This window comes from Bos javanicus, chromosome 19 (assembly GCF_032452875.1).
Source record: "Bos javanicus breed banteng chromosome 19, ARS-OSU_banteng_1.0, whole genome shotgun sequence".
NCBI classification, from domain to species: Eukaryota; Metazoa; Chordata; class Mammalia; order Artiodactyla; family Bovidae; genus Bos; species Bos javanicus.
The window spans coordinates 52,666,571-52,694,473 of NC_083886.1; the positions used below are offsets into that span (position 1 = coordinate 52,666,571).

General features: G+C 44.9%; 1 protein-coding gene across 1 annotated transcript in view; it reads left to right on the forward strand.

Annotated features, from left to right (window-relative positions):
* Positions 1-488: 488 nt before the first annotated feature.
* The window catches only part of NPLOC4 (NPL4 homolog, ubiquitin recognition factor), a 50,039-nt gene continuing 22,624 nt past the window's right edge, over positions 489-27,903 (forward strand). The window contains exons 1-11 of the mRNA XM_061392585.1: positions 489-631; positions 4,345-4,425; positions 10,322-10,434; positions 14,668-14,844; positions 16,306-16,354; positions 17,063-17,157; positions 18,842-18,965; positions 19,838-20,017; positions 22,757-22,843; positions 24,790-24,861; positions 25,276-25,402. Of these exons, the coding sequence (XP_061248569.1) occupies positions 617-631; positions 4,345-4,425; positions 10,322-10,434; positions 14,668-14,844; positions 16,306-16,354; positions 17,063-17,157; positions 18,842-18,965; positions 19,838-20,017; positions 22,757-22,843; positions 24,790-24,861; positions 25,276-25,402 (1,120 nt within the window). The 5' untranslated portion in view covers positions 489-616. The remainder of the gene's footprint in view (positions 632-4,344; positions 4,426-10,321; positions 10,435-14,667; positions 14,845-16,305; positions 16,355-17,062; positions 17,158-18,841; positions 18,966-19,837; positions 20,018-22,756; positions 22,844-24,789; positions 24,862-25,275; positions 25,403-27,903) is intronic.

Consider the following 27,903-nt stretch of genomic DNA (forward strand, 5'->3'; position numbering starts at 1 on the left):
CCGCGTCTAGCCCCCTCATGGCCACTGTGTTCTGCCCTCTGAACTAAATAAAGCCTCAGTCTCCCCAAGGGTCTCTCTGATTCTCCTCCTGCACTATTCTCCATTCAGTTTCTAGAAGAATCCTACAATGTTACACAGCGCATGCTTCCTCCACTCTCACCTCCCCAAAGACCTCCCGAACACACTTAGAATAGAATTTCCGTGTGACCAGCAAGGCGCCCAGTTCGAGCCCACCGATCTCTGTCGGTGGATGAGATGCGCTCCGATGTTTCCATCTGGACTGCAGCGCAGCCTCTCTCCACCGCGTGGTCAGCAGGGGGCGCCCCTCCACGCAGAGCCCAGCGCGGGGCCGCCCTGCGCAGGCGCGGGCCGTTGGTGGGGCCGGAACCTGATTGCGGGGCCGGAACCTGGTTGCGCGGCCGCGCGGCCGGGGGAGCGCGTCGGGTGAGGCACAGGACGTCGCGGCGGTGGCGGCCGGGCGGCGAAGCTGGAGCGGCGGTGGCGGCGGCGGCGGGAGGCTGGGGCCGGGGCTGAGGCCGGGGTCGGGGCTGCGAGGCCCGTGGGGCGGCAGGCGGCGGCAGCCCGGGGCCCGAGCCCGGACACGGGAGCGGCCACCATGGCCGAGAGCATCGTGAGTGGGGCGGCCGGGCGGGAGGGCGCCGGGATGAGGCAGCATATTTGCCGGCGCGGCCTGCGGAGAGGCGCAGCGGCCCGCCCTCCTCCTCCTGGGCCGGCCAGCCGGCTGGGCTCCCGACCTCCTCTCAGCTCCTCCCGTCCCCGACTGGAGTAGGAGGCCGGGCGGTCTATTCCTGGTCGCGGGGTCTCGCCAGGCGCGCCTAGAAGAGGGGCTCCGGGTTGCCGGGGGCTAAGACCCCTCCTTGCCTCCTGTCCGTCTTTCCTGCCTCCTGCCGTTGCCCCAGTGAGTGCCTTGTCACAGGTCACTAAAAGCGTTTTCTACAAATGGGGACCCCCCTCTCCGCTAGAGGAAGCTGCGAAGAAGGGAGACGGTGGACTGGCGGATGGCAAGGAGACCTTGACAGCTACCTGTCTGTAAAGGGATGTTAGATCTCATTTTGTACCCGAAGTTAGAGATTAACACACGTCCCCTTAAAGTTTTTGTGGTTTTTTTTTTTTTGTTTTTTTTTGTTTTCTTTAAGTGAAAATCAGAAAAAAACTGGCCGTCTCTTAACTTGAGAAAAGTTCCTCTCAGAAGTCAGTGTAGCCGGAAAAAACCCAACAGACCAGCTGAACAGAAGAATTTTTTGGTTAACTTTAAGGACCACTTGGAATTTCCTGGGGGAAGCAAAAGCAGTGTGGGGTGGCAAGTCATGTTCAGAACTTGGCCTTGGGAGGGCCTCGAACAGTTTTGCCAGGTGTTGGAAATAGCACGCATTCTCTCTGGATGGTCAGGTCTGCAGGAACCTCCAGCTCTGGGACTTTGAGACTTTTCCTCTAGTGAGTCCTAGCTCTGCTCTCTATTCAGGGGCCCTGGCTCCTTCTCCCTGTTTCCCAGCCTAGAGATGAGCAGAGGGAATAAATGGCCCAAAAGAAATGAGCAACTAACTCGTTTTAAAATAAGACTTACCACCAATTGTTGGTAACTCATCCTAGAAATAGGTTAAGAGCACTCAAATATGCTTCCAAACTTTCTCTTTACTGTAGTATTTTTAACTGAATTGAAATACCTGTGGATAAGTGAGTTGTTTCAGAGAAAGCCACTTTTGTGTCTGTGTATAAGGCAAAGCTCTAGTGGATAGCATGGATCTCTTGCTGAATTTCTCACATTGTGAGGAATTGAAACAGATCATTCTTCTGAAATTTATTTCAAAAGTTTATTTACTTATTTAGAAGAAGTCTTCTAAAATTTTTTGTGTAAAAACTTGATTTTTATCTAATTCTTTGACTCCCCCAAGAAGTATTCTGGGCTCACTTTTCTCATAAATAGGGAGACCTAGGTTACCAAGAAGTTAATGTGTCTCTGTTGCCTGGTTTGTGTTTTCTTGTGTATTTTATAGCCTGTGTCAAAGGCCAGGCCATAACTTCCCTCAGTATAAGTTATGTTTGTCTTTCGGAGTTAAATACTGAGCTTAGCTTGGAAATCTTGACTTCTATGTCTTGTTGTAAACGAACAAGTAGAATAACTTCTTAAGCTTTGAAACTCTCCAGAAACGTGTAATCCTGACCTTTAACTCCTCAAGGAGTAGAGTGTCATGCTCTTGGTCCTAAGTGAACATTCAAAGCCACAGTCACTACATCCCTCAAAGAGAAGCAGGGCTCTTTACTGCTTAACCTGCCTCAGTATTGGAGACAGGTTGCAGAAACAAATAAGTGGGAGGTTACCTCATGTTCAGGCTGTGTATTAAAACATTTTTCTAGATCTTGAATCTAGAGTATACTAGAAATCAAAAGTCAAAAGACTTTTTGTTTGTGGTACACACAGATGAATGAGAAAGTTAAACAGATGTTATTGAGAAGCAAAAATAAAGAAAATACATTCTTAACAATTGGGATTTCATAAGGACTATTCAAAACAAAATCTTAAAATTGAATACAACATGGGGGGGAAACCTTTTCAGTTAAGCAAAAGTTATTCGATCTCTGGGTCAGGAAGATCCCTTGGAGTAGGAAATGGCAACCCGCTCTGGTATTCTTGCCTGAAAAATTCCGTAAACAGAGGAGCCTGGTGGGTTACAGTTCATGGGGTTGCAGAGTCCAACACAACTGAATACACACACACACACACACACACACACGCGCGTTACTAGAAAATGAGAAAGGACTTCACTGGTAGTCCAGTAGTTGAGACAGGACTCCTTGCTTCCCCTGCAGGGGTTAGGGGTTTGATGCCTGGTTGGGAAAGTTCTGCATGCTGAGAGGTATGACCGAAAAAACCAAAACAGAAAGACAGAGGCAAGCTATTTTTTAGGAAATGTAGGAATAATTTTAGGAAAATCTAAATTATTATTTAAAGAATATTTGTTTATTTGGCTGCACAGAATCTTAGTTGTGGCATGTGGGATCTAGTCCCCTGACCAGGGATCGAACGCCAGCACCCTACATTGGGACCCAGAGTCTTAGCCACTGAACCACCAGGGAAATCCCTACATTATTCTTAATTTGTTTGATAAAATAGACCAGATCGAAAGCCGTTGTGGCATTTTGTCCTGTATCAATGAAAGCCTTTCAAAAACAGTTGCTTATGACATTTCTCATCTGTATAGTGTTGTTTTGAATACAATATACAGTGCAGTGTTGCTGAGAGGAAGAACGTGAGTACTTTCTGGCACGTTCTGTTCGTGGCTCCTCCCATCCCTCAGGTGGTTGGAACATCCTCTGTCTTGCTGGTGGCAGGGCATGCCTTTTCATGCTCCCCATTGAGGCAAGACCTCAGATGGTTGGCCTGGACATAGCAGCTCACCTTCACTGGGCTTCTGTCAGGGTGAAAATCAAGTCTAGAAAGTGCTGCTCTGTCCAGCTGTCTTCCAGACCTGACGACCATTTCATGGCTAGCCATGAAATACATATATTTAAAACTCTGACAAATTTTACCTGGTATTAAACATCTTATTTCTTTTCTTTTATTCTTTTTATTGAAAGTAAATAACAAATTAGATTTCCTGCAATCCTTTAATATTTTTAGTTTTTTTTCTATTTTGGCCTCATGGCTTGGGGGGATCTTGGTTTCTAACCAAGGATCGAACCTGTGCCCTTGGCTTTCACTGCGGGTCCTAACCCTTGATAGTCTGCTAGGGAGTTCCACGTGGAATTCTGTGATGTTTTAAAAGTAATCTGTATGGATCTGGGAACAAAAATGTTTTTTTAAACAACTCAGTTGTTCATGATTCTTGTTTTTTTTCCTGCTGATAAAAAAAAATATATTTGTATAAACCTGAAGAGAAAAATGTTGATCTTTCAGATATATTCTTTATAAATAATGGTTAAAAGTTGAGGTTGTAGGAATTCCCTGGTGGTCCAGAGGTTGGGACTTTGCACTTTCACTGCTTAGGGTGTGGGTTCAAGCCCTGGTTGGGGAACTAAAATTCCACAAGCCATGTGGCATGGCCAAATAAATTAAAAAAAAATTGAAGCTGTATTTTTCTGAGTGAAATGACACGAGTTGACTATTAGGGCAGCCCTCTTAGGATGTCCTCCCCTGTGCTGATGACTCTCAGACCTCTGCTTCATCTTCTAGAAACATTGGGTTACAATACGCAGGGGGAAAGGTGAAGTTTGACTCTTTAAGTTCCAGTGACTCATATGCCAAGAGACTGCAGATGTTAGTTTCAGTAATAGGTCAGGACCTTCCAAGTCTGCACAGTAACCACCTTGTTTCATTTACCATAGATAATACGTGTCCAGTCCCCAGATGGGGTGAAGCGGATCACGGCAACAAAGAGAGAAACGGCTGCAACATTTTTGAAAAAGGTACCTATGGCTGGGTATTGACCTTTCTTCATCCTCCACTGTTGTTCCCTTCCTAGTCTGTACCTTTTCTCTTTCCCTCATTTTCTTGATTCCTCCCCACTCCCAAGTTTAGTCTCTTGCATTGGTTTTCTCTGTCATGATTGGTGGGACTGATACAGGATCAGATGTGTCACAGCTGACCACTGCTTACCATTGCAGGACCAAGGGCCCAAAGGTCAGTGTAAAAGGATTTCATAGGAGGAGCATTTGTGAGTGAAAAATCAGAGAGTGAAGAACTTGAATCGTTTTTCAGCAAAGGGGAATTATTAACATGTATAGAATGATCCCACTTTCTTCTTAAAAAATTAAATTAAGCTCCATTTACAAATCTGTGATGTGAGAATGTGGTTTAAAGAGCATAAGCCAGACCTAAAAGGGGTAGCTCTGGAAGAGGAGGCCAAAGGAAGGAGAGTGGCTTTTGCTTGATGCTTCATTCTAGAGGTCGACAAAGCATGGTTCATGGCTGGCCGCCTATTTTCATTGGAACTCAGCCGTACTCTTTGGCTTATGTACTGTCTGGCTGCTTTTGAGCTCCAGGGGCAGAGCTGAGTAGTTGTGACAGATTGTATGGCCTGAAAGCTGAAAATATTTACTGCCTGGCTCTTTACAGAGAAAATTTGCCAACCTCTATTTTATACATTCTTTATTATTTGAATTTGTTGTAGATAGGTATTAACTTTTATAATGATTTAAAAAGTCACTTTTCATAAGCAAAATAAAAAAAAGGTCACAGACTGTTAAAGCCAGAGGGAATTTTCAGTGTCAGGTAGTCTGATCTTTTTGTTTTCACAAAGATGGAAATTGAAGTCCAGGGAATAAGGAGATTTGCTGAGGATTACACTGTGATCTGTTAAGGAAGTCATAGCACTTACCTGAGAAGTTTGGTTTCTGAAAAGTAGTTTCTATTCTGGTTCCAACAGTGCTGCTTAAGTGACCGTATTTACAAGAATAAAAGAAAAAAACCCAGGTGCAGTAGACAGCAGAAAAGAGAATCTCTGTGTCTTCAAGGACTTTTTAATATCCTGCATGTGTGCTTACTTGCTCAGTCACGTCCACCTCTTTGTGACCCCATGAACTAGAGCCTGCCATGGAATTTTCCAGGCAAGAATAATGGAGTGGGTTGCCTTTTCCTACTCCATTTTAATATTTTACTCTTTGCTTTTTTAGTAGTAGCTGACCATTGTCAGCTCACTCCTGGTGATGGTGCTAGGATACCCTAAAAGCTTGAGTTCTTGAGAGATCGTCTGAGCAAAGATGAAGCATTAAGTGGCTATTGCTTGGACAGTTGTGGGGATAAACGTGAGATTAAAAATACTGCCTACAGTTGTTCTTTACTTTTCTGAGTCTTTGTTATATGAAAATTTCTTATGTCTGTAGTAACCATGTAGAGATATGGTTTTGTTTTTAACTTGAGGTTTTCGTGCTTGGCATCAAATATAGAGTTGTTGGACGGGTTAAATTCAAATGATTTAAAAGAAGCCTAAAAATACGGGATTATTCTGACTTTTATTTGCCTCAGAAGTATCCTGAAATCCTAGTGCTCCCTCTGGGTATTTACTTGTTGCCTTGCATAGGGAATATGGACACAATAGCTGTCACTGGATGTGGGTGGAGTCAGGGAGGTACAGTTTAGTGTTGACCTAATTTCTGAAGCCATTATCACCGCAGCAGTCATTGCTTAGGAGAAATTTGTTTGGGAATACTCAAAAACAAACATTTATTACGCTGAGATGTTTCCCCTCAAGTGAAAATCCTTTCCTCTGATTATGCAAATAATATGGATTAATTATAAAAGCCTTGAACAATACAGGAAGTATAAAGAAGCAATAATAATAACTCAAAATTTTACTAGCCGTGTAGCATGTCTTTATGTGTACACATGTGCAGGCATATGTGCACATACATCCCTGTGTATGCATGTAATGTACTTTCACCAAAATAGGAGCATACTCTACTACTGCTGTATTTCATATCTGAGGTTAAGGAGAAACATTTATGGATCACCAAAGAAAAAAATGGAGAAGGAATTGGCAAACCTACTCTGGTACTCTTGCCTGGAGAATCTCATGAGGAGCCTGGTGGTCTGTAGTGTGTAGGGTTGCGAAGAGTTGGATATGACTGAAGCAATTTAGTACAAAACACGAAACAAAAACTGGCATGCCTGCATTTTAATTTATATGTAAAGTGCTTTTTTAAGACTGATTTGGAAATAATGTATTTTAATCATGTATTATGCATTGGTAAAGAGGAAAATCCAACTGAAATTAATTGGATAATAGGCTCTCCCTGTGACCTCACATTCAGAGTCCAACCTTCCTGAACCATTTTTTGATTCACGTGACCATGTTATGTCTCACTGAAGGGGTCACTGTCTGCCCTGTCAGGAAGACCAGTGAGCCAGCCACCAACACCTGTGTTTCAGGCGCTGGTGCTAGGACGCTCTCCACCTTACCGACAAGGCTCAACAACCAAGATCCCTCTTTCGTCCTTGATTGATCATTGAATGGATTGTTTGATGGCGGTGTTGAGGGCTCATGGTTGTTTAGCTATCTGGGTGACAAGTTACATGAGTCCAGGCAGTGACCCATATGTCAGTCCTCCTGCCCTGCAGGCAGAAGATGCACCCATTCTAGAGAAATTCACATCTCACCTTGTGATCATTTGTAACCTGCTTTTTTCACTTTACAATAGGTTATGGACATGACTCTATGTCAACAAATGTAGATTTGTATCTTGTTTTTTTAACTGTGATAAGAATAACATAAAATCTGCCATGCAAACCACATTTAAGTGTATAGTTTAGTAGCGTTAAGTACATTCATAGTGTTGTACATCACCACCACCCATCTCCAGAATTTCCTCATCTTCCCACACTGAAACTCTGTTCCCATTAAACACAAACTTCCTCTCCCCTCCTCCCCTTCAGCTCTGGTAACCACCCTACATTCTGTCTCTCCAGGTTTGTCATATAAGTGGACTCGTACTGATTTTTGATAATAATTTGGTTGTGCATTTGTGCCCTGTAAGTGGGCTTTGAAATGGCCTTCCTTTCGCCTCACAGACTTGGCCTGAAAAGTATGTTAACCACTGAACTTTGTTGGCTCCAACTTCCCATCCCCACACTTGACATCCTTGATCCTGGTTTAATATGTGGCATTATGCTCTCTAAGGAAATTGGTTTTGTAAGTGTAATGAGACATCTTGCAATGAAAATCTCTCATAGAATCTTGAGTTACTGGATCCTTTCCTTCTCTGTGAATCATTAGACCATAAACCCCTCCAGGACAGGTTCTTCTGGCTGTCTTGCTTGGCATCGTCTTTCCTCATCTCCAGGATCCAAGGGTTTGCTTCTGCTGCTGTCACTTCCCTGAAAGGGCCCTTACTGAGTCACCCCAGATCCTACCTCTGTCCTTGTTTTTTGGCTGCACCTTGTGGCTTCTGGGATCTTAGTTCCCCAACGAGGGATCAAATGTGCACCCTCAGCCATGAAAACGCAGAATCCTAACTGCTGGGTTGTCAGGAAATTTCCCTCAGTCCTTTCTTAACCGACCTCTTAGCAGCAAGTGACTCTGTCCTTTCTCTTTATAATATTATACATGTTTTTTTACCTGTGAATTAAAGTACCTGCTAAGAGATGCTTGAAAAATGTGAACAGTCAAAAAGACTGATGATGAAGAAAATACCCAGGTCTGGGTTGGGGCGGTGCCAGCCTCCAGGAACTGTCGGTCAGCCTTCCCACCTCCTCACCCTGTCACTCCTCTCCTGACCTGATGGGAGCTGCTTCCCCACTTTTCTGTGTTTTACCACCTCTATGCCTTCCTAAACCCTAAATTTTAGTTTTGGCTGTTTTTCAACTTAAATGAAATCATGCCATGTATTCTTTTTTGTTACTTTCCATTATAAACATTTGTATTCATCTTACATAGTACCATGTTTCTGGTTTTATTACAGTAGTCACACATCAAGATTATCTCAGGTGTGAAATGAAGTTTTTAAGCTTTTTTTCTTGGCTGCGCTGTATGGCATGTGGGATCTTAGTTCTTCTACTGGGGACTTGTGCCCTCTGCTTTGGAAGGCAGAGTCTTAACCACTGGACTGACAGCAGAGTCCCAGTTTTTAAGATTTTAACTGTGCTCTTGTAAGACTCTGCTAAGTTTTTTTTTTTTTTTTTTTAATGCTTGATGCCTTGTGTTCGATTTCTGTATCTTTAGATAAAGAATTCAGAGTTCACAGAAGGAGTTATTTTCACAGGAGCACCGTATAGAACCTAGTATATATATTTCTGCATCTCCCAACAGTGGGATTCAGCATGTGTGAAGTAATGTTGCTGGCTGTTGTATTTGAAAATACTGCTGCTCTCTGTCCTGATAGAAAGCACAGATCTCAGTCATGTGGTCATAGGGATTTCCCTCTGCCCACAGGGCTGCCCACACGATACCCTGCACCACTTCAGAGATTGCCTTACATCCCAGGGGTGCTATCCTAACTCACACAAGAACGATGTTCCTGGTGCAAGACTTCTTTCTTATTCTTGGCAATAGCTTGCAGTGCTCTGCCTATAGAAAAACAGTATGGTTTTGCAGAACAGATAAAGTGCCACAATTTGTTAATTTCAGTTTATCGCTGTTTCAGAAAAAGGTCAAAGTCTTTAGTCTTGTCTGTTTCTTTGTCTTTGGCCACACTGCGCAGCATGCAGGATCTTAGGCCCTGACCAGGAATTGAACCCATGCCCTCTGCGTTGAGAGCATGGAATCTTAACCCCTGGACTGCCAAGAAAATACCTGCTCCTGTTCCTGACCAGCACTGTTGCTCTCTCAGGATTCTCATGGCGATTCTGTGATGATTTCCTGTTGTTTGATTTGGAGTCCTTACCTTTGTGTGTCCCCTGCTTCTGAGTTTCTGTCTGGTGTTCAGCCTGAAGAACATCCTCTGGCATTTATTGTGGTGGAGGCTGTCAGCAACAGGTGCCCTTGGATCTTGTCAACTTGAGAATGTTTTCATTTTGCCCTTGTATTTGAAGGGTATTGTCTCCAGATGGAGAATTCTGAGTTGACAGATTTTTATTCCTGCCTCAGCACTTTAAAGATGTTGTTCCATTGTCTTCTGTTCTCCATTGATCTTTGGTTTTTAGCGGTGTGATGACAGTGTGCCCAGACATAGTTTTCTCTTTATTTATCCTATTTTGGTTTTGCTGAACTTCCTGGATTTGTTAACTCGTATGTTTTTCATCAAATTTGAGGGTTTTGGCCATTCTTTCTTCAAATATTTTTCAGTCCTAGCCTTATTCTCTTCTCCGGAGGATCATTTGCTATGGCTCCGGAGGTTCCCTAAGGCTCTGTTCATTCTTTCAAATCTCTATCTGTAGATTGTAATCTCTATTAACCCATCTTTAATTGACTTTTTTTTTAATTTTGTTTTTGTCATTTCCTTTCTGATGATAAGCCTATCCAGTGAATTTTCTATTTCAGTTGTAGAATTTCCATTGGATTATATTTTATAATTTCTGTTTCTGTGCCAAAATTCCCTGTCTCAGATGACCCTAAGAGTTGAGCTGCATGTCTTGGCCCCAGACTCGAGTTTCCTCGTAAGAAAGCAAAATAACAAGAGGTATTTGTTTAAGGAGGAGCAGTTTCTAAACTCACTAGGAATGTCTGATGTGTATATGTGGTCAGAGTAGTGAGACTTAAATATTTTGGTATGTTATTTGCTGTGCTGTGTGACTTGTGAGGCTTTAGTTCCCCAGCCAGGTATTGGACCCAGGTCCTTAACCCTGAAAGTTCAGAGTCCTAACCACTGGACCATCAGGGAATTCCCTTAAATATTTTATTAAATCTCTGTTGTTTGGGGCTTGTTTTAGGTCGCAAAGGAGTTTGGCTTCCAAAATAATGGCTTCTCAGTTTACATCAATAGAAACAAGACTGGAGAAATAACAGCATCATCTAACAAATCCCTCAACCTGCTGAAGATCAAGTGAGTGCCCGAGGGGAGAAGGTGGGGAGTGGGGAGGGCATGCTGGCACTAGTTACCCGCCTGAAGTCACTAAGTTCTCCCCCGTTTCCTTCTGCTACTGTGATTACGGTCTTGGACGTGGACCAGAGTGCGGGTGACCATGCTGCTTGCCAGGTGTTTGGCAGCCATGCCGAATCTACAGTTACTGTCGAGCCGATCTGTTTGACTTGCAGAATTCAGGGATATGCGTCACAGAGGAGGAGTTATAGTGTGTGTGCAACTGCACACTCAGCTGCTTCATGCAGAGAAGGACCTTGAATGTAACTCTGTGTGTAGTTCTGCCTTGAGACCTGCTTGGTAGGTCTGTGTTGTATTTCTTGCTGGCACGACCCCTGGAATGCCTTAGAATTGATGGGTAATGTCAGAAGGATTTCTTGGGTGCAGAGACCTCTTCTGTTTTTTTAGTTTTATGGGAGCACAGCCACGTCCGTCCATTCGTTTATATGTCTTCATGCTGCAAGGGCAGGGCTGAGTGATTGTGACAGAGGCTGTCTGGTCTGCAAAGCCAAAAATATTTTACTGTCTGGCCCTTTAAAGAAAAGGTTTGCTCACCCCTGTCTGAGCTGTGTGGGCACACCTGCTCACGGGTTATTGAGTAGAACCCTTCAGGTCTTTCGCTGTCCTTAGGTAGCGGGCAGGGAATTCTCCTATTTGGGCTACAGGTAGCCTGGCTGCTGTGGCCACTAGTGAGGGTTGGGCTGGGCTTTGTTGGTACTTGGCTGTGTGACTTTTACCAGTCAGAATAATAGGCTGTCTTGGCAATCTGTGTGGTCCATTTTAGACTCACAATTAGTATATCTTAGGGGGAAAAAATGCAATTTTAACATGAATTTATTTGTTCTTCAACGGATACCTGTTTGGCACCTGCTCATTGCCTGCTGCTGTGATGATGTAAAGCCTTGTCTTATGTATATTCGTTGCCAGTGGATGAGGGCCGACTTTCCTCCCAGCTCGCAAACTTTCCTCCCAGCTCGCAAAGGGTTTCCGCATCTTGAGAATCACTTCTCGTGGGTGTTGCTCAGGTTTGGACTCACACCCACTACCCCGGCTGTGTGCCTGAATAGTCACCCAGTGTCACTGGGCCCCTCCACCCTTGTCTGTTGGGGGTGGGGGCTTGCGCCTCCTCCACATGGTTGTCTGGTCCCTACACAGGACGAGCACTGTGAATGTGGCAGCTGTGTGTCTCAGAACTATTCTGACGGCTGGATGCCAGGAAAGGGGGGCTGCAGGATGAAGTACCCTTTAGGCAAGGCTGTCCACCTGCCATGCGGTCACACTTGGAGGGCGTGTCTTTCTGGGTGATCCTAGAGCGCGTCTTTTCAGTGATAGTTGTGATGCTTGCTGAGCAGCATGAGAAGCACGTCCTGTCCCTGCTCGAGAGTTACCCGACCACGTCTGTAAGAGTCGGTCACCCAGAGCTCCGTGCGGGGCTCACTCCACTGCCTTTGTTGCCATTTTCACAGTTCAACTGGCTGTTCTAATTCTCTAACTCATTTGTAGGTTCTTTTTTTCCTCCTCTGGCTGCTTTAAAGATCTTCTGTTGGTCTTGGGGTCCTGTGGTTTCTGTTTGATCTGTCCAGGTGTGGACTTGATGGTTTGTTAGTTGCTGTGTGTAATTCTACCTGATGTAAAATGTATTTTCTGTATCTGCAGGTGAGGTGTAGAGAATTCTTCCCCTTTATCTCTTTAAATAATACCTCTCCTTCAGTCTCTGTATTATTTCAGTGATTACATTTTTTACTTTTTTCTATTTGATTTCTTTCAGCCCTGGCTGTTAGCTCATATGCTCACAGGGGCTTCTTTCCGACTCCTGCTCTACTCTCACGCTGGCCCCCAGGCTGCCAGTGAAGACTGCTGGGTTCCTTGGGGTTCTGCCTTGGCCTGTCACACACCTGGTGCTTCCCTCTCAGGTCCTGAGGTGTCTGGAGTCTGCCTCTCCTGAGTGTATTTAGGGTTTGTGAGGATCCTGTTGCACTATTGCTGGTGTTGTCTAGCCTGTTCTATGCAGGGGATTTGGGAAGAGCTACTAAGTCTGTGGCCCCTCTGCCCACTCTTGGAGCCCCTGGTCATTGCAGATAGCCTCTTGTTGCTCACAATTCTTCATTCCATTTCCAGCTGACATTTCACTCATAAGTATATATCCTTTGTTTTGAATTCCACACCTGAAGTCTTTGGCTATCTAAATCTGTTGATTGTTTCCCACCCTCTCTTGGTCCTGATGGTTCGTTTATCTTGTACATTTGGTGACCTTTTCTTGAGAGCTTATATTTGCCCAAACTTGGTCTTAGGGAGCCCTGAAGGATCTGGAGTTATTGGCTTTCCTACTGAAGGAAATGGCAACCTACTCCAGTATCCTTGCCTGGAAAATCTCATGGACAGAGGAGCCTGGTGGGCTGCAGTCCATGGGGTCGCAAAGAGTTGGGCACAACTGAGCGACTGACTTACTTACTGAGAAGCATTTGTTTCTGTAAGCACAAGGGGGCGTTGTGGGCTCCGCACTCAAGTTAATTTCTGTCTTTGGTTTCCTGAACCAAATAGCATCCCTAAGTGTACCCTGGATGCTTGCAAGAGCAAGCCTTTGGTTTCAGACTCTCGGACAGTTTTGCCTACAGCGTAGTGGATGGAGGCAGATAGGATTTCTCCTTGGTCTGTTTTGTCAACTGGTAGGTTTTTTCCCAGCTGTTGAGATATCTTCAGACATCTGGCTCTGTGTGGCATTTTGGGCTCAGCAACTCGCTTTGGGCAGGCAGGCTTGAGGCCTCATCTCTGTCACCCAGAGAATGATTACAAGCCAACTTCAAGGTTCCCCTCGTGAGCTGGCCATAAGTTCCCTCACTAGTCTTGTTTGAGCTGCCCTGGGTTTTTGGACCCTTGGGAGTTCCCTTCTTTAGAGCTCCACAATGCCTTTTAGAGTGTGTTTGTTAAAACTGATGGATAGTTGAGCCAAGTATCCTGAACCTGGAGGATGTTTAGGAATATCTCATTTGCTGTTAGACATAGACATCTTTGATTACAAGTTGGCTGTCTTATCACCCTAAATTGTGAGAGGAAAAAGAGGGCCGAGCAGACCCGTTGAAGAGTTGCAGCCCAGCCTCCCCGTCCTGGCTGAGGCACCTGTTCTCTCTGTTGGTTGGAGGCTCCAGGCTATGCTTCCAGTCTTGCTTTCTGCACGTGCCTCTTGAGAGCAAGGAAATACTTACCCAGTGGTGGTGCTACAGCTTTTCCTCCCAGACTGGCTGACTGATTGTCTCAGGACCCGCAGTGCTCCCAGGTGGGACTGTTCACTGGCCTCAGGCATGGTGGTAGGTGGGCAGTCAGGCTCTGCTGAAGTCTGCAGTGGGTCTAATGGGGAAAGGACGCTGTTCATATCGAAAATGATCGAAAATCAAATGTTGCCCTTTGCAGTGTGAATCATGGCAGCCTTTGTAGAAAGCAGTACGTCAGCAGCTTTAAGAACAAATAAAACTCCTGAAGTCTAATGTACTCTCTCTGGGAAATCTGCCCTGCGGCCAGGAGACTGTGCCATCTCTTGGTGGCACGGTAGTGGCAGGTCTCTCAAGAGCCTTGCCTGTCATGCGGGAGCAGCAAAGCGTACTGTAGGGTGGCTTCACCGTGGAGCCTTGACTAGAGGCAGACCATCTTTGGAGGGATTGTGTGGGAACAGCAAATATAGAAAGTGTGTGTCTAATCATCTCAGGGTTGTATATTAGTGACATGCATGTTATGGACATGTGTGTGAATGTAAAGAAGTGGAAGGAAGATGCCCCAGGGAGGTAAATGAGGGAGCTAAAGAGAGGGCCAAGGAAGGAATGAGGGGAAGTGGGTGCCAAGCAGAGGAGGAGGAGGAGGGTAGAGGCTGTGCTGCCCCAGCGTCTGCTGAGCTTGTGCGTCTTCTGTGTGGGACTAGGTGTGTCTGTGCCTGTGCAGCGTAGATCCTGCAGTCTGATGGTAAGGAAGTTATGTTTCAGTCCAGAGAGCCTGCTGCTGATCTTGATAAGGTGGACAGGCACAGGGGAGACAGGAAAGGAGCATTCGACTCTCTTTACAATTGGAAGTTTTACTGTCTAGTCCGTTGGGGTGGTTGGTGTTGGCTGTTTGTAGGCGTCAGAGGTTTTCGCGTGAGTTGATCTTCTGTGCAGCTCAGGTTGTGGAGAAAGAAAGACAGCCTCAACTTAACATTTGTTGTTTGAACAGGCATGGAGATCTGTTGTTCCTGTTTCCCTCGAACCTTGCGGGACCGTCGTCTGAGATGGAGACATCAGCCCCTCAGGGGTTGAAGGCCTGTGGTGCTCCCAACGTGGTGGAAGATGAGATTGACCAGTACCTCAGCAGGCAGGATGGGAAGATCTACAGGAGCCGCGACCCACAGCTGTAAGTGCCCTCGGGGCCACGGGGTCAGTCAAGTGAAATGTCTGTAATGTGTCCTGATGAAGAAATGTAAGTTTCGAGTTTGACCATCTATTTTCAACTTAGATCTCACTTAAGTTATAACTGTGAGCTTTTTCTCATTGTTTGAATCTCTAACTGTGCTCCATTTGTATTTTAAAAGTTTTAAATTGGTGAGAACTAAGAGATTTGAAAGAAGGGAGGAGCCTTAAACCAAGTCCTCTCTGTGGTGTGCCCCTGAAATACCTGGATGCACGTGCAGAGAGGGCTTTAGCAAGTGTGGCGGGGTAGAGGGGGGGGGACCCCAGCACCCGCCGGCACAGGTCCTCATTCACATTGTCTGGTTTAATTCTCGTGGACGATGCTCAGCCTCCCATACTTAGTGCGCTCTTTCCGTTCTTCTGGGAAATGTTTCATTTGCTAAAGGTGCCGCTCCCTTAGGAATGTTCACTTTTCACCGAGGAGTGTGTAAAATGCTTATGCTTGTGTACAATTGTTTATTTCAGATATTTGGCTGTCCTTTTTAAGGAGACTAGTTAGAAACATCTGAGTTCACACTCTGATGTAAAACTGAGTGAAAGTTGTCTCTGCAGTGGAGTGTGTAACTGCATCACTCTGCAGGCATGACATTGAGATATTGGAATTCAGCATGCTGCATTAGGAACTTGTATGTCTCCAATCAGAGGGCCCCAGACAGTGCTGAGATGCAGTTGGCGTGGAACCACTCTGTGGCTGTGGCCATCAGTCAGCTCTCCACCCCATTTGCATTCCTCCCAGGGACCCGGGTGGCTCCCACTCTGATCAGTGTTTGTGAGGCTCATTAGAAATCTTTTTCAGAGTTCATGTGCCTCTGTGTGCATTACCTGGAAGAGCCTGCCTGTTGGGGGATCCAGGCGGGTTTTGCTCTGAAATACAGAACGAGGTGCACCTGAGTGCTCTCACCCCGTGTGGACAGTGCTGTGGCTGCACCTGTCAGCACCCTCGCCAGCTCCACATCCCCACTGTCCTGTGCAGACTGAAACCCACAGAGCCAAGTGATCCTTTCATCCTTTTTTCAAAATACGTACGCAGAGTGGGTGTTTTCCACACTTGAGCTATTTATGTACCATTTTCAGGGTTTTTGCCACATCCACATACCAACTTTCTTAGTCTTCACCTAACATTTTTATTTAAATTGACTTTAAATTCATTCACTTTTGCTTTTGGTTTGTGTCATTTTAAGCAGTTAATATCCATGGAATAACAGGTTTGATGCACAGGTCAATAGTTTTAATACACACCAAAATATTAAGCTGTTAGAAGCTGTCTTCACCATGTACCATTTCAGATAATTTCACGTGGGTGGGGCAGCATTTCATTAGGTATGACGTGCATTGTGAGTATCAGCATGCAAGGAGGCAGAAGAGCACGTGCTGACACTGTGCGTTTCCCTTTCTTATGCTCTAGGTGCCGGCACGGGCCTCTGGGGAAGTGCGTGCACTGCGTTCCTCTCGAGGTGAGAGTCCATGCAGAGTGAGTTCCCAGAGCTGTCTCCACACCTCTAAGTCCTGGGCTGGGTTGGAGTGGTTCAAAGAACTTACCTATTTATTGCCCTGGGCCTCGTATTCCCCCTAGTACAGGCTGCACTGAGAGGCTGAGCCTTTATTTATGGGAGTGACCTTCTGGGTGGATTATGAACAGCTGGGACAGGGTATTGCTGTGATAAAGGGGCAGCATTTACACTGGGTTCCCTGGACAATCCTTTTACAACCTGACACAAAGCTGGGCCTGGCGGTTTTCGTGTTCATCATTGTTTTGATTTACTTTGCCCTGAATCTCACGTCTCTACTGATTTGTCCTGGTGAGATTGAGAGTTACCATAATAATGCTGACTTGTGACTGGTTAACACTGAATTTATGGCAGGAAGGCCAACCTGATTTTCTTCATGAGGCTCCTCTTGCTTCATCTTGTGGCTTTTTTTTTTTTTTTTTCCAAAATTTACTTGATCCTTACTTGACTTACATCATTTTATATTTAATAGAGATTCATTTTAATCTTTTAAAGATAACTGGTACACAGAAAACTGGGTTCTGACCTAGAACAATAGTGAGGACCCAGCACCAGTTCTCCTACTGCCCACCTGCCTCAGGGCTGGGCAGGTGGAGGCTGTGGCCGCGACCCCAGGCGCAGGTGCGTGACTCTGTTGATTGTGTGTTTTGGCAGCCGTTTGATGAGGACTACCTAAACCACCTGGAGCCTCCCGTGAAGCACATGTCCTTCCACGCGTACATCCGGAAGCTGACTGGAGGGGCTGACAAGTAAGCAGCTTGAATGTGGGGGTGGCACCCGTGTGGCTTTGGGGCACAGAAGTTCATTTTTCGTCACTTGCACACGTTGCTTAAAGCCCCTTGGCATATGAGTGAGAAAAGTAAAGTTAAGAGTCTGGGCATGCGTTGTTTGAATTTGTGAATCTTATTCTGATTCTAGAAGAGGAAACAGGTGGGTGGAGACTCTGGTACCTGCTGTAGTCCGCAGTGCCCAGTGCAGGGCAGAGGCCAGGCTGGCGGTGGCCACTGTGAAGGCCCAGGGGTACCTTGGCAACCTTCTCTCGGGTATGTGGTGTCCTGGCAGCTAGTTGTTTGCGAAGATGGATGAGATGAGGTATGACAGTGGCCAGTCCTGTGTCTGTGGAGTCTGAGCACACCTTCCCTCTGCTTTTTGGAAAACCTGACCACCTCCCCCCAGTCCTCTTGGCTCTCCTGTTTCACAGCCCCCGTCAGCCCTTTGCCCTGGAGCCTGCCTCGTTAGCATCTCAACTTCACAGCCATAGTAAGGCCGAGGTAGGGTGTTACCCCTGGCTTGGCCTCTGGTGCCTCGGCATTGCCATCTGCAGGCTCAGCCAGGCGGGCAGGGTGGGTGCAGGTGGGCAGCGGGGACGGCTGGCTCTTACAGAGCAGCTCTGACAGTGGCAAGCTGAGAGCACTTTGATTTCTTCTGAATTACATCAAGTCCTTGCCATGCAGCCCCATCCTGCTGATGTGTTCACCTCACCAAAAAGGAACGGACTTCTTATTGGGATTTTATGATTCCTGTCTGTGCAGCGAGAGGAGATGGTGGTTGAACCCAACTCAGCAACATTTCTTGAAGAATGTCATGTTCGCCCGCTTGTAGTTTTTCTCTGACAGCCTGCTGACATCCTGAAATGACTTAAAAAAAAAACTTAGATCAGGAAAGAAAAAAATCTACCAGCAGCCTATTCTTGCTTTGTCCGTGGGGTAAGCTCTGAAGCTGTCTGGACCAGAGCACAAGTGAGCTGAGGTCTGCTGGCCTTTTGTCAGTCTAGGTCAAGGGCTCGCTTGTCGCTGTCGTCAACACGTAGCCTTGGTGGTAACCCTTGCTTCCCAAGTGCTGTCATTTTCATGATGCCGCTGGCTTGTGGGGACAGTGCTGCTCACTGGGCTGTTTGTGAACAGGAAAGCGACGGAGGTTGCAGACGCTTGTGCAGGCTCACCGCCAAGTCCAGTGGGGCCCAGGACATCCTCACTGACCAAAAACAGAGTGGTGATATCTTTGTTATGTATCCTAATCACATTTTTTCTATGGATAAGAATTCTGTACAGAAATCTTAAGTACTAGACTCATTATGTAAATATTTCTGTTAAGCTGATGAAATTTAAAAAGAGTTTCATTTTCTCTCAGAGGCATAGGTTAAATCTAGATATTCAGCAGTACTCTTGAAAATCTTCATAGATGTTAGTGATAATGAAAACGAACTGTTTTTGTCAGAAATAGTTCTGAATCCTGTACAGTGTTAAGTGTACGGGACAAAAGCTAGAACTCCATTAGAATAAATTTTAGCACATTTTCCTTGCTGTTGCTACCACGTGTTTAGCTCCTGAGAACTCTATTCAGGAAGTGTAAGGTATCTTACATTTTATTTCCAGCCTCCTGCTAAACTTTTCACCATTGTAATGTTCAATTAAGTTGCATTTTCTTGTTCAGGGGGAAATTTGTTGCCCTGGAGAACATCAGTTGCAAGATTAAATCAGGGTGTGAGGGACACCTTCCATGGCCTAACGGCATCTGTACTAAGTGCCAGCCAAGTGCCATCACGCTGAACAGACAGGTGAGATGTTGTCTGTCCATCTAGATGCAGAAAGCAGTATATTTATGTTCATGGCTAAGGAAAGATCTCTAACTCCTTCAAGCATAGAGGAGAGCCTTCAGTTTTCTGTCTTGTTGGCTTATATGGAGGCAAAATTTTCTTGGTGACTGTTTAAAATGCTTAGTGGTTGTGACTTTGCCTTTTAAGAAACTGTGGCTCTGGAAGTTGGCTATGGCTCAACTATAAACAGAACTGTCCTGGGACCAGCTCAGGACATCTTTCCAAGCCAGGTTAAGAAGGGAACTGGGCTCAGGAAGGAGCCTTGGCTCAAGAAGGAGCTCAGGGAAAATTTTGTGTAGTTATTCTGGCCTTTTCCACTCTTATCGTCCAGCCCTCCAAGAATAACTCGCCTTGTCTTTGCCTTGCCGCTGCCAGCCCGTGTTTAACTGCTTAGAATCCCATGACCTCCTTGACTGAGAACGTTTCTCCTTTTCTTTCTTTCCTTCCTTCTATCCATCACTCTAGTTCTCTTTTTTCTTTCTTTCTGTCTTAATTTCTTTTTGAAAACTTTTTTTGACTTAGAAAATGTGAAAACCTTTATTTTAGGTGAAATCCCATGTGGGATCGAATACTCCCCCCTGCAGTGGAAGTGCAGAGTCTTAACCACTGGACTGCTAGGGATGTCCCCCAGCGAGATAAATTTGAATTAATTTATTGAGGAATCCCACCGTTACCCCTTCTACCTGCTAAAATCTGAAGTAGTCTGAAGGGCAGAGCACATTTTTAAAGTCTGTGTGTTTAAAAAGCTAGGTAAAAGATACTTGTGAACGGTTTGTGCTAAAAGAATTATTTTTTATTGAGTGCTTGAATTTAACCTATTGTTAACTCTACAGAAATACAGACATGTGGACAACATCATGTTTGAGAATCATACAGTTGCTGACCGCTTCCTTGACTTCTGGAGGAAGACGGGGAACCAGCACTTCGGGTACTTGTATGGACGGTACACGGAGCACAAAGACATTCCTCTTGGTATCAGGGCTGAAGTAGCTGCAATTTATGAGCCTCCTCAGGTAGACGTGAACAGGATTTACAGTCTGTGGGTCTCTGTTGCTTTATTTTGACGGCTCTATGGGATGCCTTTTTCAGATTGCTTGTTTCTTTTCTTATTGCATCATTTGCCACAGTCTGTAGACACACTCAAAAAGAACATTTGGAGACTAAGAACATAGCCCCAAAATATTTCAGTGTATGTTTCCAAAGAATAAGGACGCGTTCTTATATAACAAGTGCATTGAGCAATTTAAGTAAGTTGAACTTTGATATAGATCTAATCTGCCATCTTATTCCACTTTTGTCAGTTCCCCCAAAGTGTCATAAAGTTGCTGTCTTCTGATTCCCTATCTCCTCTGCTCATGCCTACTATCACCTATCCTAGGAATTATGAAATTAGAGTCACAAAATTACTCTAGTTCTTTATCTTATGCCACACATATAACTTAATAACAGTATCAAGATTACCACCAGTGTAGGACTGAAAACAGTTTAGAATCGTTTAGGTGGAAGGGTAGAGTCCCTAGGGTATATCCCACTAGGGACCAGCAGTTGGTTTCTGTGTTTAAAGTTGCCTGGAAGATCTTCTTTGTATGATTATGTCACCAACAGGTTATAACCAACATTTACGTTCATTTGATTTTCAGTATTTAAGGATTGGTTTTATATATGTGTATTTAAATTTGTTGTACAATTACATAAAACTTTTATATGGTTGTATAATATATATATGTGTAATATAATGTTTTATTATATATAGTAAGTTCACTACAAAAGTGAAGACTGGAACTGTGTTGCATCCTGGTTTATGATGTGTTGAGATAGTTAGGAGAGGGTCTTGTTCCTACAGGTTACTGTGAGGCAAAAACACAAAAATGCAATGCGTTGAGGCATGAACAGGAACAAATGGAACATAGTAAATGTTGGACTGAATTAGGTGGTGGGTGTATAGGTGTTCACTACTGATTCTTTAAACTTTGTTGTATGCCTGAAATTTTTTATTTTAAAAAATGGTGGAAAAGAAATTTGCATGTTTGCAAAGTGAGAGCTACAAACAGCGTCTTCCCCTTCATCTGATTTCCTCCCTCCCCTACAGGTATCCCTCACTTTAAACAATTTTTGGCTTAGATCTGTAAAGTTTGGTTTTTTTTTTAGTATAAGTGGGTACATAGATACTGCTGTCTTCTCCTTTTTCTCTGGTGGGCACCATGCCATACACGTGTGTCACCTTGTGCTGTGCTCTGGAGATCTTGCCATGGCTGGTTCCCTTTTTTTTTTTTTTAAAATAAACCAGGGTCTGGAACTGCAGGGCTTGTGGCCGGTGCAGGTGTGTGGCTCCTGGAGAGATACCAGTTCTTCCCTGGGTGTATTTATACAGATTGTGTGTCGTCTACCCGCTTGACATTCTTGTTATCTATTGAGAGCCACAGAGGAAATGTTGGACCAGGCCTTCTGTGATGGTTCACTTGTAAGGAGATGGAAGATGGCAGTAGGTGCTCACCCAGAGACCCTGCTTGTCCGACCCTTCAGCTGCTGAATGTGCTCTGTAAGCGGGATCTGCTTTTGGAAGCACATGAGGTTCCAGTTCAGCTTTGAGGAGGGCCCTTCATGATGTTCCAGTTCAGTTTTGAGGAGGGTCCTTTCATGAAGTATTTTAACAGTTCTGTTAAGAGTACGATTGAACAAAAAATGGAATCAGAAGCCTTTGGCGTCGAAACTACTCACAGCATCATCAGAGCTCCCAAACTGGGGATCCTGGAGGTTGAAACATTTGAGCTCTAATAACCTCCAGCTCATTAGAAGTTGAAGCTCATGATGCCACATGTCATGAAACAAAAATCCTTAGGTTTGTTCTGAGTTTGTGCTTTGACCTGTGCCCTGTATGTATTAATCATCTCCATATGGGTCATACCCAGCAACATAAAGTTCTTTTGTTATTTTGCCAGGATTTGACTAATTTACAAGGATATACCCAATTAGCATAACTCAATTTGGAGTTACTTTCACTTTCCTGTTCATAGCCGTGTCTTCTGCTCAGTATGATGCTTAACCTATGAGCTGCATTTTGGTGCAGATTAAAGATGTCAGCATGCTTTGTCTACTGCAAGAAGTGGAGTCCTGTGGCCAGTGTAGGTTGCATGTGAGCCAGCCCAGGCCCCCCCACTGCCCCGAGCTGAGCGCTCTCCTCACCAGTCAACAGGATACCCATTTCAGGTGCCCTTTTGTTGGCTTAGAGTGTGCTTATCTTCTGTGCTCTCTTACTCTGCCTTGCCGGTGAAACTAAGCACTGTCCCTGTAGAAGTTGTGTACAGGTTTTCCAAGGCTGTTTTTTCTGGGAATGAATGTTACTTTGTAACTCTAACCTTGCTTAATCTAGCCAAGCTTACCTGGAGTTAAACTATTTATCCAAGGGAGTTTTGAACCTAACTTCTATCCCAAACAAAGGAACCTTAAGGTATAGAGAGCCTTCTCTAGTCCTGAACAACCACACATTTCATGTGGAGCTGCTAATGTGAACCAGCCTGAATATCGGCTCTTCATGTTCTCTGAATCTTGATTAAAAGCAAAGCCGAGCCCTGGAAGGAAAGAGCCTGGAGGGCTTGGCTTATGGATCTGGTTGAGCTTTTTTGCTGCTGAAAATCTCCTGTTTGGCAAGGGAGATTGGTGCTCCTTTGTGACAACCGACCAGAAATGGAGCAGAGCTGCTTGCTGCTTTCCTGAACCCCTCTAAATCCACCTTCTCTTTAATACCCTCACAGATTGGTACACAGAATAGCTTGGAGCTTCTTGAAGACCCAAAGGCCGAGGTGGTTGATGAAATTGCTGCCAAACTTGGCCTGAGGAAGGTACTGAGACTATTTTTGTCCTTGAGGGAGGACCTGGGCTCTGTGTTGGGGACATCTAGGTGTGTCGCATGGCCAGGCCTGATCCGGGACTGAACTCCCAGCTGCTCAAGGTCAGATGCAGACCCTGCACGTTTTGAAGCCTCACATGTATTTATTGGGTGCCTAAAAAAGGATGCCAGTGTAGGGACTGTTACATGTAAATCCACCAGACATACTTCTTGCGGATTGCCTCAAAGTGAGCCAGGAAAGAAGCCGCAGGAGCAGGACCCCTACTTCTGCTGCAAGGGACCTGACACCAGGCTCTGTCCCACCTGCCTGCTAAGGCACATCCTTCTGGGTGTGTGCTCTCCCTTCACGTGTCTGTCTGCACGGATCATTTTCTCTCCCCTGTACTTGGAGATTCTGGTGGTTCCTCTTTAGTCCTCATTGAACCTCCTGTTTGTAATTGAGGCATCTGAGCATATAAGCCTTGCTAGTTTTCTGGGCAGTTAGAAGACAGAGGGTTTTCTTTTTGAATCTGTTTGTCTAGTTTATCTCACATCTTTGGTAGAGTTCCTAGGAACTGTAAAGACGACTTTTTATAGACAATGTTGAAATGTGAATTTGAACACATTTTAAAAATTCACTATGTAAGTTTTATCGTTTGTTTCCTAATCAGTTTAGACAGGGAGAAATAGACTCTGTACAGATAAATGGGGGAAGACTGGAAATGAGCCTTATAACCCAGGAATGCTATGGAGCAAAGTTACTACTTCATTTTAAGAAAAAGACTCCTGTTGTTTCTAAAAAGGAGTCAGTATCATGATTTAGGGGCATATTTTGGTTTAAATTCTGAAAGTTTCTCGTGTTGAAAAGAGAAATCAGTGTTTTTATTTTAAACCCATTTTTGTTGTAAATGTTTGGTTCATGTTAGAGTAGAAGATCTTGAAATTACTTAAATGCCTTTCTCCAAACACTAATTCCTTAGCCCTTATCTCAGCTTGATTTTGATTCTGTTTTGTTTAATGGTTAAATTACATTTATCCCTTAAGTCTCATTTTCTCCATTGCCATCCTCCTTGGGGGTTTTGTTCATTTGGGCATTTTTAAAGAAAACGAAAGTCTCTTGATTTGGCTGGTCATGTCTGCAGGAGATGGAGTTGAAGAGTTTCATGTCAGGGTTGTACTGGAAAGGGTCACAGGCACCAGGTCACTTCTTTGAAGGACTGAAATGGGTGTGTGTCTGGATTCCATCATCGCTCTTTAACTTCCCAGCCAGGTTCTGGTTCAGGAAGGGTAACCAGCTGTGAGATTCATGGGCACAGGAGGGCCAGGGTTCACCGAGCACATGGACAGGCACTGTTGCTGTAGCAGGATGTGCCAGGAAGGCTGACTGTGCTGAGGTCTGGGATTGGCGTTTCAGATCCCTGTACCCTCAGATGCTTCCTTCAGCCCTGCACTGGAGCTCAGAGGAGTAGCTGGGTGAAGTCTCTGTTGTGTTTTTACTTTTATTCTAAATGCATTCTCTAGGGAGTATGTTCTCCTGTCTTATGGAGAAAGCCGTAGCATCTGAAGTATCACTGTCTTTATTTGCTTGCTCGTTGTTTCTCCTTCTCTCCAGAGTGCCAATTCCCTTTTCACTGATATTCTGTTAGTTTTGACCACCCCAGAGTCCCCTGCACCTAGCACAGTGCTGGGCCCAGAGATGGTGCTGAGTCTTAGTTTCTAACACATAAATGAGCTTTGCTCTTTGCCCTCATCTCCACCTGGCAACATCAGGGGGAGGACAACCAGTGTCAGCTGAGTACTGTTTGAGAGCCCTGGTTTGGACAATGGCTTAGCTGAGGAGCTGACTCACCTAGAAAGAAAGGACTGACTCCCAGGAGTCTCCTCTCTGGGCAGAAGCTAGAAGGCATTCATCATCTGTTTCAGGGAGAGACTCAGAAGGTATTTTTCTCTCTTATGCAGGTTGGCTGGATATTTACAGACCTTGTCTCAGAAGATACTCGGAAGGGTACAGTTCGATACAGTCGAAATAAGGTGAGGTGGGGCGGGCATGTTTGCTTGACAGGACCTTGTTACAGACCAGCTCTGGGCTGCACTCGTGGGCATCTCAGCACAGCTTCTTGTTTTTAGACCACATTATTTTCAACACATTGTTGTTGGTAAATTAAGGCTGAGTCTGTTCATTCTGTGTTGGAAATCAAAATCCTCCTTACCTTTATAAAGCCCTGCCTTTCAGAGGTCAGCCCGTGAGGTGAATTGCCACGTGCTTCTGGCCTTACTGGTTGCAAGTGGTTTTCTGTGAGGGGTTGGTAACAGTAAGTGTAGGTGCTCGTTTCACTGTAGTTTGTGACGTGCCATAGTTTAGTTCTTACTATTTTCTAAAGAAGAAATAGAAGCATATTTTGACAAGATGCTGTAGAACTTGATACGCTGGTTCTCTTTTCTTAGGACACCTATTTCCTGAGTTCAGAAGAATGTATCACTGCAGGAGACTTCCAAAATAAGCACCCCAACATATGCCGACTATCTCCAGATGGACATTTTGGATCCAAGTTTGTTACTGCAGTGGCTACAGGTATAAATGGAGGCAGAGTTGTGTTATAACCATTACTACCCTGTCGATAGGTTTTGTTCCTCTTTGCATTCTTTTTTAGGCACTTTTTGTTTTTGCCTCACCGTGGTACCAGGCCTGAATGGATGTAGGAAAGAAAGGATTAAATCATGTCAAGTCTGTGTTTAGCCTGCTCTGCTGCCCAGTTGTTGGTTTAGTCACCAAGTCATGTCTAACTCTCTGCAACCCTGTGGCCTGTGACCCCACCAGGCTCCTCTGCCATGGGGTTTTCTCAGGCAAGAGTACTGGAGTGGGTTGCCATTTCCTTCTCCAGGGGATCTTCCCAACCCAGGGGTCAAACTTGGGTCTCCTGCGTTGAAAGGTGGATTCTTTACTAGTGAGCAACCAGAAAAGCCTTGCATTGTTAACGTAGTTACAATAGATTTTCTGAATGGGCCTGTGAGACATAAAATTCTTCTTTCTGGTTTGTGGCAGAAATCCTGAACTCAGCGTCGCCCCAAACTGTTAATGCTAGAATCGTGGCCTCGGTGTAGCCCTCCTCTGGTCCACTCTCTTAGCCTTACTCCAGGTTCACTTGGTTCTGGATCTGAATTCTAGGCTGCCTTTGCCCCTTTCCAGTAACCAAGGATGGCTCTGGTTAAGTAAGAGAAAAGGAATTTACTGTTCCTGTTACTTGTTTATTTATGAGTGGAAGTGTCATTTTAAGAAATCTTTTCCATAAAGCTTTTATTGGGAGTGATGAGTGTGTTTGTGATATTGTGTCTATTGTATTACATGTTACATATATGTCATGAAAGTTGCTAAGTCGTGTGCAGCTCTTTGTGACCCCATGGGCTATACAGTCCATGGAATCCTCTAGGCCAGAATACTGGAGTGGGTAGCCTTTCCTTCTCCAGGGGATCTTCCCAACCCTGGGATTGAATCCAGGTCTCCCACATTGCAGGCGGAATCTTTACCAGCTGAACCACAAGGGAAGCCCATACGTCATGAATACATAGTAATAAAAGATTATGGCCTGTAAAAAAGTGCCACCAAATCTTCTATAATACACTTGAGATGCTGTCCTAGAAAAAAGCCAAGTATAAGACCATATGGTTCAAAAGGAGTAGGAATTTGAAACTTGGAAAACCAACTCATAAAAACAGTCTCTTTGGTCAGTTTATTAAACACTAACCTTGATCCTGTGAAGCCTTGAGTTCTTCCATCACAGAGGTGATAATCCAGTTCATTCATGGTTACCACACTTCTTCTAGTTTAAAAACCCAGTTTACAAACATCCTAAAGCATATTAAAAAATATGTGCTCAGTCGTGTCCAACTCTTTATGACCCCATCGACTAGCCCGCCAGGCTCCTCTAGCCATGGAATTTTCCAGGCAAGAATCCTTGAGTGGGTTGCCATTTCCTTTTCCATAAGTAACTATATCCCCTATTAATCCCAGCTGAGCCTGTTACCACTGCCATGGGAACCATGAAGGAAAACATCTTTCATGCTGTCTGAATTTTTAAGATCCATTTGATTTGCGATCCATTTAGAGTGACAGGCACCTTCTCTTTGAAATGAATGTACTTTGGGGCACAAGAGGCTATGGCAGCATCGTTCACATGTTAACGTGAATTAACGGGGTCAGGTGCTTAAGGCAGTGGATGGGAGTTTGGACAGGGATTAGTGAAAGCACTAATTCTGTAGCATAGAGTCCTTCTACCAGGGCCTTATGGGGCAGGGAACCTATTGTGATGAGAACGCTCAGGGCAGCAGGAGCCAAGGGGGAAAACAGAGAAGAGACAGGTTGTACATTATCAGAATTTTGCCAAGCCAGCTTTCTGTTTGACACAGGGGAGGAAAGTATTCTCTTTCAACTTCCTACATCACATAACCCCCACTCGCTTCATTTAGGCTGAGATTCTGGGTCTAGGCATTTAGGCTGGTGGTTCTCAAACCTATCAGACCTGATACCTGCTCTTCAGTACATTTATGACACGTCTTTACTATCCAGAAAGTAAAATTCATAGATAATATACCAGCCTACACACCTGATTCTAAAAAGAAAGCAGAGTTGTAGGATGACTGTAACATTAAGGAAAAATAATAGTGAAGGAACGTGTAATAAGACAGTACACTCCATGAGCCAGCAAGTGCTTGGGGACTGATGCTTGCTGAGGACAGCACTGTGGAGGGCTGCCAGTCTTGTGGGCGGGCCCTTTGTAGGCATCAGTGACATGATTCCTAGACATTCAGCCAGCAGCCCTCCATAGAACTCTGAGCCAGGCAGGGCCCTTCCTCAGCTTATACGGTATCCTGTTCATAGATGATACGCTGTTAAAGCTATGAGTATATTTCTGTGGTTGTGTATAAAATGCAGTCGATTCTAATCCCAGGTCTCCACAAATACGGGTTTTGCCTATAGGAGTGTGCACAGGACATTTCAAGGCCAGGTGTGATGTGGAGCGGTTGTTAGTCGTGAGGGACTTACTTGAACATAGCAGGGCGTCCGGCACCTTGACT